This window comes from Hydra vulgaris, chromosome 02 (genome assembly GCF_038396675.1).
Source record: "Hydra vulgaris chromosome 02, alternate assembly HydraT2T_AEP".
Lineage (NCBI taxonomy): Eukaryota > Metazoa > Cnidaria > Hydrozoa > Anthoathecata > Hydridae > Hydra > Hydra vulgaris.
The window spans coordinates 49,896,679-49,908,396 of record NC_088921.1 but is presented as its reverse complement, the minus strand read 5'-3'; the positions used below and the strand labels follow the sequence as shown (position 1 = coordinate 49,908,396).

The 11,718-nt window shown below is 28.6% G+C and overlaps 1 protein-coding gene across 2 annotated transcripts in view; it reads right to left on the bottom strand.

Moving 5' to 3' along the window:
• Positions 1–3,794: 3,794 nt before the first annotated feature.
• The window catches only part of LOC100209536 (solute carrier family 53 member 1), a 69,766-nt gene continuing 61,842 nt past the window's right edge, over positions 3,795–11,718 (bottom strand). For both annotated transcript variants that reach the window (XM_065791246.1, XM_065791247.1), the window contains exons 14-16: positions 11,459–11,625; positions 10,947–11,080; positions 3,795–4,085 (exon numbers count right to left, since the gene is read on the bottom strand). In XM_065791246.1, coding sequence (XP_065647318.1) covers positions 3,914–4,085; positions 10,947–11,080; positions 11,459–11,625 — 473 coding nt within the window. In that variant the 3' untranslated portion in view covers positions 3,795–3,913. The remainder of the gene's footprint in view (positions 4,086–10,946; positions 11,081–11,458; positions 11,626–11,718) is intronic.

Below are 11,718 nucleotides of genomic sequence, written 5' to 3'. Positions count from 1 at the left end.
ACAACTTTAAACTTGCTTCGAGAACATAAAGTAGATTTCGTTGAAAAACACTGCAATCCACCAAATTGTCCCAAACTATGTCCTATCAAAAGATATTGGGCTCTAGTCAAAAGAAAACTAAGGTTCAATGTAAAAGAAGCCAAAAATATAAAAGACTTCAAAAATAAATGGATTGGGGCTACCAAGAAAGTCCAGCCAAAGACTGTGCAAAAGCTGATGTCGAGTGTCAAACGCAAAGTGCGTGCGTTCTCACGTACAAAACTTCACAAACTTTCTTAAGTGAAGTTTAAGAATATTAATTTATGTACTTTTAAAAATATATAAAATATTCAATATCGAAATACAATATTTAAATAAATATCCTTTAAAATGTCCGCGCAGATTTTTTCTGGTACATGTCTTATAGTTGGGCAAGACGGTTTTTATAATCAATACTGATGATGCAGATGCTACATTTTCCGGTAAACTATTCCATAAGTTGACAACACAATTGGAAAAGTAAAATTTTGTACTGTTATAACGGTGTTTGTAAAGTTTAAAGGCATGACCCCGAATACCTGAATAAGGGGTGAATTTAAAAACATTTGATAAATCCGTGACCATTAAGAATTATAGCTGTGGTCTGACAAAGAGCCCCGTAAATAATAAGTGGAATATGTTTTATATCATCAGCAAAAGGTTTAAGTTTAACGTTAAGCTCTATATATGTGACTGATATCATTGATAAAAGTAGGTCCTAGAACACTACCTTGTGGAGCACCACTTGTTACAGATATTGTGTAAGAAGAAAGATTGTTTAACTTTACTTCTTGAGATCTCATATGTAAAAAATTGGTTATCCTATTTAAAAGATTGCCAGTTATGCCACAAGCGGTAGTTTTATTAGTAATTTAGGATGAGAAACTGAATCAAAAGCTTTCTTAAAATCAAAATAAACAATATCAGTAGGAACGTTGCGCTCAAGATTTAGAGCCCAGTCATGAATACTTTTTAAAATGTTAGTATAAGTACTGCGTTTACGAATAAAACCAATCTGCTCTTTTGTGATAATCTTATTGAGTGAAAGTAATTTATTAGCTCATTATTAATAATTCTTTCCATTACACGGCAACAAGTAGATGTCAATGAGATAGGTCTATAACTACTTGGATCAACTGTTGGTCCCTTTTTATGGATTGGAACAACATTTGCTATATATTCTAATAAAGATTAAATACATCAGTGACTACGTTGTTTCTTTAACACTATTTGTTTATTACTATTGTAATTAATACTAACTCTAACCCATGAAATGATATAGGTTTACAGTTTTTTATCTTTCGGTCTATTTTTCTTTTGGTTGATCTGCTTGCTAATCATACTAATCTTTTGCATACCAACAAATAAGTCCTCCTTTGTCACTCGATATCTTATAATTCTGAGTTTTATAAGATGGTAGGCTTAGGGATGGGTTTTGTCACTCGCCAAGGAGCCCCCTCCTTGGCGAGTGACAAAACCCATCCCTTAGCCTACCATCTTATAAAACTCAGAATTATGGTAAGAATTGTGTTGCCTATAAGTGCGTAACAATAGCCTTGTAAACGTTTTAAATGAGTTCAAAAAACTAAAACCAAAAGTACCTTTTCTTCATCTTAAACAAAATCAATTTTTAAAAAATCTAAAAAAGATTTTATTTTAACTTCTTGACATTATCTCTTTTTATTGAAACATACTCTTAATTTCCTTGTTAATACTACAATTAATATTAGTACTTTTTTGTTTATGTAATTTTTCCTTTTTTATTAATATAATCTACAAATTAATTTGCAGGTTATAATAATAAGGGGGAGGCGAAACTAATTTTTTTTCTATACTAACTAAAAATAATTTACAGTCGATTACTTATAGCTTTGTTATTTACTCATTTGCGTTTCGCGTAAATAAATAAAAATAAAAGTATCAAATTGAATTGAATTAAATATTTATAAATATTTAATTCAATTCAATTTGATATTTAAATATATTTAACATTATATATATATATACATATATATATATATATATATATATATATATATATATATATATATATATATATATATATATATATATATATACAAAGTATATATCAACATATGATTGATAGTCAAATACTTAAATAAAAAAGTCTATATTTCTCTTTATAATTTTAAAAAATTTGTCGATTATATCATAAATGGTATAATAACATGCCTGTGAACATGCAGCAAAGCCAAACCCATTAATAAATTTTAGCCCATTCTCGACCTTAACCATGTTTTCAATCTACAAAAATATGTTCCAGGCCAATTTATATTTCATAGTATCAGTAATTTTATTTAAATTTGATACAGTTTCTTTTTTTAGTACAAAGTAACCAACACTAGTAGTAAATTCATTATACACATTCATTGATGTACTTACAATAGGTAGTTGGCTATTCTGATTTTTAATTGCTTGCAGACACTGAGTTAGATCTATAGAGTTTGATAGTTTTTCGATATCGGCATTTGATTTACTCGAATTCGGAGAAGTATCATTAGTAATTTCATTTTTCGGGCGTTTGTCCAGCCATTTTGATAATAAACTTTGTGTAGCATTGCGTTTACTCATATTAATATTAATAGTTAAGCTTTTATTAAACTTAAATACATATAATACTACAATTTACATTTAGTCATTATCACTACCTACTTTATATCACGACCAAATACTTAGTACTAGTTAATTGGTAATATCACAGATTGTAATACATTTTACATATATATAATACAATAATATAATTTTACATATGTAAATAATACAATTATTTACATGTAAAATTATATTATTATTTTATTATTATATTATGAAATTACTAATAATACTAATGATTATATGGTACTAGCTCTGTTCACTCGGGATGTAAACAAAAACCACATTAATACGGTTCTGTAGTAATACTACCGTATTACTACCGTATTATACGGTATAGAAGATTATCTTCTATACCGTACAAAAACTATGAATATTATCACCACGACAAAATCAGTGTAACCAAAGTGCAGGCATAAAATTCTTATTAAGTATGATATCATTACGATTAACGATCTTTATCAAACGTACAATTTTTTAAATAAATTATTAATTAATGTATTATTTAGAAATGTATTATTGTATTATATATATGTAAAATGTATTATTTAGAAAAAAAATACGTTATAAGGGGGGGGGGGGGGGGGAATACCCCTTTCCCCTCTTCCATCAAATACGCCCTTATGTCTATGTGGTTGTTATTACTTATAATATATTTAAAAATTACAAAGTCACTCCTTTGATCAGACTTCTGTATAATTGACATCATCCTAAAGAATCATTAGCTTTATAACTTTTATAACCGAAGTCACACCGAACGCTGGGGTGACTTCGGACATTTATAAGGGAAGTTTTGGACGTGAAGTAAATAACCATACATTTTTAATCATAATGGTTTATTTACAAGAACCAACATTACTAAAAGTCTTTAGCTCAAACCACAACTATATATTGACTACCAATAAATTTATAATTATGTTTCAGCGAGCAACTAAACTACGATATGTAGTTACCAACATATTGCTTCAAAATCGCTTATTAAAAACTCGCGATAGGTATATTCATATCGTTATAGTACAAGGTAGTAGTAGTCATATAGCAGCTATATAATTGCCGTTATTTAGTAGCTTGTGATTAACCTACAATATGTGGGTATCGAAATATCGCATCAACATCGATTGTTTTCCACCGGGTACCTCCTTTAAAGTCTTAAGTAAACTATATTTGTAAAATGAAATATATTTATCAAATAAGCTCATTGCCGTAAAAAATATTTTAAACATAAATATGTAAAAAGTTATAAAAATTATATAGGTAATAAAAATTGTATATGCTTTAAATTTTAAACTCCTTTTGAAAAACTATTTTCAAGGTCTATTATTTCTTCGAGTGTTAAAGAAGATGCGTTCTTCTGCTTGTGAATAGGTTTAATATTGATATCGCGAACTGCTCTAAACTCTCCAACGTTATTCAAATGCTCGTTTTCCAATCGAAAAAAGTTCCAAACAAAACGCCTAATGAGAAAAAAAAAAAGTCAACTTTTATACTTTTTTAATTTTAATTCTTTAAGGTAAATGGGTAAATGGGTAAATGGGTTAGGCAAAAATGTTTTAAGTGGAACACCTAAAGCATTTTTGAATACTCTCTACCGGCGCAGAATAGTTAAAACGCTCTTTGATTTTTGAAAGAAAGGCATACGCGCCCTTTGTGAAAGATTTATAATGTAATAAAAAGATTAAGATAAAACAAAAATGTCGAAAAGCGTATTAAATAATAAAAATGCAACGGACTAATATATCATAATAATAAATCTAAAAACTTAAGAATAAATAATTTAACTACACATTTTTTCTGATTAATATTAGTTTAGTTTTCATTAAAGTGCATTTTTTAAAACTTCACACAATTGAGTAAAATGGTGGTTCTCGTAATAAAAAAATATAGTTTTAAAAGTACAAATATAAAAAAGAAAGATCCAATGTACTGCCAGAATTTAATAATGAAGACAAAGTCTTCGATAAAATAGAAGAAAGTGCTGTTACTCGACAGAATAAAAAAATTAAGATATTAGAACACCCAAAGTTTCTTTAATGGCTAATAAGTTGAATGTATCCAATAAAGAAATTTCAAGGACCATTTCAGCTGTAGCTTAAGCATTAGGTCATAATTTTGATGAAACAAAAACTATTTATCTAATCAGGTAATAAAATTCGACAACTAGTTTCAACGGACATTAAAAAAATATTCACTTCACCAACGTACTCTCCCATTCACAGGGGCTCAATGCTGGTATCTGAGGTAGTTGGTAAAATAAAACGCTTGGTTATTGTAGTTATTTTAGTGTGCCAGCAGAAACCATATATTAGAAAGAATTTCGTCTTCTGTTTATTTGACAATTTTTGGATAATGTCGATTGTTCCAAAGTTCATTTAGAACAACATTCTCTATAACCACTTCTTATTATTTTTTGAGATTTTCGGTTAAATAAACCAGATAAAAAGAATTGCTATTTCTGCTTGTTTGGTCTTTTATAATGGTTCCTCAATTTTAATTCTTCTAAAGGTGGTATCTGAACTTAATGAAAATTTAGATTGTACTTCGTTTTTATGGTGTTATTATTAATGTTTAAGAATGTTGCTGAATGTAAAACAAATAAATGTACAATGGCGCAAACCTGGGGCCTTACATCACGCTAGATGCATGTGTATAATTTTTTATAAATCAAAAATGTTTGCTTTTGCTGAATTGGCAGAGTATGAAGAAACTTTTATAGAGAAGCTATCACGAATTTGTAAACTTACAATACTATTTTATGTGAAAATATGGCTCACATGTACAAGCACAATTGATGCACTATTTAATGACTTGGAATTCTAAAAATAAATGTTTATTTATAAAAAAATTAACAATGATTTTGTTATTATTGCTCTTGACAAATTTAATTAGCATCTTTGGTATGTAACTGAAGAAACATCGTGATAAAGTTGATAAAATAATTCTTAAAAATATATGAAAAAACTGACAACTTGATATAGGCTATCCACAATTTTATCTTCTAAATCCGAGTACTCTGTGACTGATTTAGTTGGACCAAAATCAAGCAACATTCTAAATTATTTGGATTTTCAAACAACGATGGTGGTTGGTTTGCCAATCCCCAAAGTTTTGGAAAGCTAACACAAATTTTCAACGCATGTTTGAGCATATTAAACTGTTGAAACCTGTAAATGATACAGCAGAACAAGCTATCAAACTAATTCAACGCTTTGCAAAATCTATTACAAAAAAATGAAGAGCAGAAAGGATTCTTTTTATGTGCAGTAAAACATCACCGAAAAGTTTTTCCACAGCTAAATATACAAGCATTTCAAAAACTCAATTGTAAAAAATTTAAACAATGCCTTTTTTTATAGCTAATACTTTTCAAATAGTTTTATTTTGTGGTCATAATTGAAAAAAAAAAAGACTTTATTTTTGAATTTTTTGGTTCTTAATACCAGTTTGCGTTTAAATATTTAATTTGTGCGAATCATCTATTTGCTTGTTTGTTAAAAATAAATAAAGTCTTTTTTGAATTAATTAAAAATTATAACTCTTAAAATTCAATGTTGTAGGCAAGAAAATATCACGAGAAAGTAGGGATAGGGGTTGAGGTGAAGGAAGGGGGTTGGGGTGGAGTGGGGGTCTTGGAAACAGAAAAAAAAATTTCAAATTTTTTTTTTCTTTTTGGTTTTATTTGACAAACTGCTTATGAAATACTATTATACATTAAAGTGTGAGATCAAAAAAAAAAAAATTAAAAAAATTACGTAAATATCCTTTGCCAATATCCCAATATTTTTTCGATTGACTGGAATTGTGGACAACTTAGTGGGTTGAGCATTTTTGATACAAAATCAACCTTTCTTATTTACACTACTCCAAAGTTTTCTTAGCGTAGTGGCACAAAGTTAAGCTAAACCAAAACAAGCAAGGTTTAGCATTTAATTGAATGAGTGACCAAAGTTGCTTTAGAAGACACTCTTGAAGTCAAAATTTTTGATGTCAAAGTTGATGACATCATAAAAGTTTTACTCTTTTTTCCACAAAGGTCATCCATAAAGTACGTCAAAAAATCCTCCTCCTCTCTTTAAAAGTACGCACGCTGTTGAAATACTTCTCCCCCTTTCTTCTCTTTATCAATTAAAAAAAGTTTTAATTTAGAAAAAAATGTATAAGTTAGGAAATATATTAAAATTAGAGCGTGCGTACTTTAAAAATTGATCACTTCATTACTTTATTGAACGCTTTTTTGAGATCCTCCCCCAAATCTCCATTAAATATTTTATACGACCCCACAACACTTGGTTTTGGCACAGGATCCCAATTTTGAAGACATATATATATATATATATATATATATATATATATCTTCAAAAATATATATATTTACTTTATATTTTTTAAAACATTTATTTTAATAGGTGCACACATCTGCAATATTTTTTTAATGACGAATCAAATAGGTTAAATATACTAAGAACGGACATTTTTTTCAGACATTTCTCTTTAGTTAGTCCGTAAAACACGAGTTTTAAGGGGGAAATGATTAATATTGAAAATAAAACCTAAAACATGTTTTTTGCAGACTCAAAAAAAGAGTTGACTGAAATACACGTTCGTCTTACTCGAGGCCAGTGTAAAAGGGGTGATATGTCAGTGCAAAGGAACACTATACCCCCTATCCTATGCATACACTCTTTTATGTTGGAAAAATAGGATCTTTAGTGAGAAAATTTACTTTTTTTATTGGTCAGCTGGCAAATTATGAACAACGATTGGACGGTACGTTTTTACTTTTATTTTTTTTTTCAAAAACATTTAGCTATTAACAAGTATTTGTTAATTGCGATAAATTAGAAAGACAAAAAATATTTCTTTAAAGTTAAACCACTGAGCTATCGTATATGTTGTATATGTGTGTGTGTGTGTGTGTGTGTGTGTGTGTGTGTGTGTGTGTGTGTGTGTGTGTGTGTGTGTGTCTATGTGTGTGAGGGTCAAGAAAAACAAACAATTTGATAAATCTTTTATACCGATTACAATTAATCAACACTTTTCAAGCGGGTTCTCTAAATAAGCAAAGCTTCATTGCATAGCAATAAAGTTTTGCTTATATTAGAAACAATATATTTAAAACAAATCGTCACGGTTATTTCACAATCGCGTAAGTTATTTTTTTATGTTATGAGAAATAAATAAAAATCTTTAAAAAAAATTGCTATCACAATAAAACAAACAAAAATAACTTGATTTAAGATAATACCTTAAATCAATTAGAAAATAGTTTTTTTATACTTTTTTATTGAGATGTCAGAGAAAAAACAGCAATTTTTTTTTAAGTTTTGTACTTATTTCTCATATCATAAAAAAATGACTGGCGATTGTGAAATGATCGTGACGAAATATGTGAATGTTTTTTACATCCACTTATATAACGTTTTATACATGATCGTGTGTTATATGAGAGAAACTTTTCTAATAACTACAAGTTTTTTTTTATTAAATTATTTTGTTTTGAATTTTTGTATTTATGTTATTGTATTTAAAAAAAAATTGAAAAAACTGAAAAAACACAAAGCATATTGTCTCATCCTAGTGGAAAATTTGAAACTTCGATTTTAGATTTGCCATGACTCTTCCCTCTCTTGATAATTTCTGTTTGGTAAAACTGCGTCACCTTTTTAATTCCTCCATTTGTATAGCGTTAGGTACAAACATCTGCAAGTGTAAACGTCTTTAGCACAGAGACGTATTTACGGGGGAGGGGGGAAGGGGGGCTTTTGCCCCAGGCATCAGGTTTTGATAGAGCGCCAGCTGTCAAAATGGTAAAATCTTAGAGAGTCAATAAATAGTTATTTTATATCATTATCACAAAAACTTTTATATTATAATCATGTCCAAATCATATATTGACTCACAGACTTACTAAATATCCAAATATTTGCTTTTCTGCTTACAAGTATACGGGCGAATATATTTTTTTTTAAACGAGAATATTACCATTAAAAATTCATCTTTATAAAAAGTATAAATGTGTATGATTGGCAGAAGAAAGTATCATTTAAAAGGCGCTCAAAGTCTACTTGCAAATTATACATATCTATGCGCGAATTATTTATGCGAAAACGCTGATTTAATATAAAAATTTCACGTTGCTCAGTTTGATCCTTTTTTAGGGGACACTATCTTTTTTAGAGGTACGTACCTCTAAAAATTTTTAATACATATGAGCAGTTCATAGGTATAACGTACAGATTTGTACAGCAAATGGTTGTATAAAATTTTCTGCCATTACAATACAAAAAAGCTAAATATTTTTCCACCAGTATAATTCTATTTCTGATATTAGCCATGTATACTAACCGTATTCATTTTTTGGTATGTTCAAAAGAATGGCTGTCAGGTAGAAAGATTTTTAGGGTTTTTACCCAACTCTGGTCATAAATCTGAAGAACTAGCAGGTGCTAAATTTTTAGTTTTAGAATTGCATCGATTAGATATAAACAATAGTCGTAGTTATGACAATGCGTCTAACATGTCTGGTAGGTATACAGGACTTCAAGCTTGCATTAAAAAAGTTAATCCTTTAGCTGCATTTGTATCATGCTGGGCACACTCTTTAAATTTTTTTTGTGAATGCGCTATGGACTGTTGTAGAAATGCTTCCAATTTTTTTTTGTTTGCTTCAAAGTACTTATAAATATTTCAGTGCTTCTACATATAAATGAAAAATACTTCAGAGCAATTTAATTAAAACAGAAAACTATCACTTAAAAGATACCAGGTGGTATCTGATAGTTGGTAGTCAAGATCTAATGCAAGTACTAGTTTAAGAAAAAATCGGAATGAAAAATTAATGCACTGTCTTTTATCAAAGATGATAAATCACAAAAGCCAATCACAAGATTAGAACCTAATGGACTGTCTTGAGACGGTCTTGAAATGGCAACAATATGGGGTGATATACTAGAAAGATTCAGCAAAACTAGTAAGCAATTTTAGTCAGTTAAGATTGATTTAGAAACAGTTGTAAGTTTATACAAATTGACAATTTGATATATATTAGATCTGAGTAGTATATTTGATATCTATAGATATCAAATATACTTATATTTCTCTCTTCATATATGAAGAGAGAAATCACCATCAGAAGTTTACAAAAAAGCATAAATGCTTCAAAGTATATATCAAAAAATAATCTTTCGACTTCATTTGCTAACGAGTCTATACTATTCAGAAGTTGTTTAATGAATTTAACTGAAAAGATAAGAACAAAAACAATAACAGATATTTGTAAAATGATCAGAACTGATAAACTTCAAGAACTATATAACTATCTTTAATGCTGTATCTACTGTGAGTAGATATAGCACTAAGGATATATCTATGTTGCCCAACGTACAATTGTTCAGCCAAGAGATCATTTTCAGCATTAAAGAGGGTTAAGTTTTTATTTGAGGCTGGAAATGACTGGGGATTGTCTTAATAGGTTAGCAATTCTATATGTTAAATCTGCACTTACCATAGATATGAACTTTAACGACATTATAAATACATTTTCAAAACAAAACTTACATAGTAAATTATAGATATTTTTTTAATGTTAAGTGAGTTTAACTTAATATATATGTTTGTCTTAAAAATGTTTTTGTTTTTTTAATAATCACCGCATATCAAGGTATACAGTTATTTATAAAAGGAGGACACTTAAAGGAATAATGCCCCAGGGCGCCAAAAATATAAATACGTCTCTGTTTTAGCATAAATTGAGTTTGTGGGCGGTAAGATCGTGTATAATATATGTATAATATGAAAAAACTTTAAAACTTTACTATAACAATTAGAAGTCTTTTTTTGCTAAATATAAATTTTTGCTATAAATAAATACAGCAAGATTAAAAAAATCTACAAACCTATTACGCTTAGAGGAGGATACGAACCCTACTTAACGACATTAGTGACAGCGCGCTAAATCACTGAACTATCAAAGATAAGCATTTAGGAGAAAAACAAACCATTTTAAAAATCTTTTTTTGGCTTTACGTTTGCGGAAAAGGTGCGCGCGTCAATTATTTTGCTTAAAAAGCAATTATTTAGAATGAATTATTTTACTAAAAATATTGAAGTAAGAAACAAAAACGATCGGTGTGGAAGAGGTAAGTCTAGAAACGGTCGGTTTGGTAAAGACTTGTATTTTATGGGTCCGGACAGCTAGGATATAAGGAAAAAGTATAAAAAAGGTTGGTGTGGAATAGACTTGCACAGTCCCGTATTTTTACTGGTCCGGTCAGCTAGTATGGATATAATTATAAAAAAAAAAGATTTAATGAACAAACCTGAAAACTTCTACCAGGGCGATAAACAAAGTAAAAAATTCGCTAAACAGAAAACCGGAATTGCCTACGGATACAGTTAACGTCCACATAAAGCGAAGCAAAACGTCACCAAACATTGCAATGTAATAAAATATCTACATCAAAAATTGTTTAACTTTTATTATTGAAGAATAAATAAAATTAAGTTTTAAGGGTAAAGCTAAATTTATTTAGATTTGAAGTTTAATAATAAAGTTTACAAACTTGTCAGTTATTTAAGTTTAAAAAGTATTTTTATTTTGCATTAATAACAATATGACGTGTATATAAAACGGTCTTCATATTAAGGCCTATTATGTCACACGACCAAATTTGCTACTTTAAAACAAGACTTCGTATAAAATTTCTATATTACTAAATGATTAAAAATAAAATTTTTACTGTATTATTATATACTAATGAAATTAATAACTTGAACTAAAAAATTTAACAATATCTACATTAAAAACAGTCGATTAAAAGTCTGTACTAACCTTATAATCATAAACAATGTGTCCTCTTAAGAATCGATTTTCACCAGCATCTTTTGCAAATAAACCCCAATCCATTTTCAGGTCCCAGAATAATGTATATATTGTGCTAACAAGCAATGAAGTGACCCAAACATAAAACAACCAACTGCGATGACCCATTAACGCCTCTAATAAGAAAAACAAAAATAATGTTAGGTTTTAAAAGTTGAATAAAAATAATCTGCCTTTTACGAGTAATAATTTTATCAATAAGATAAACA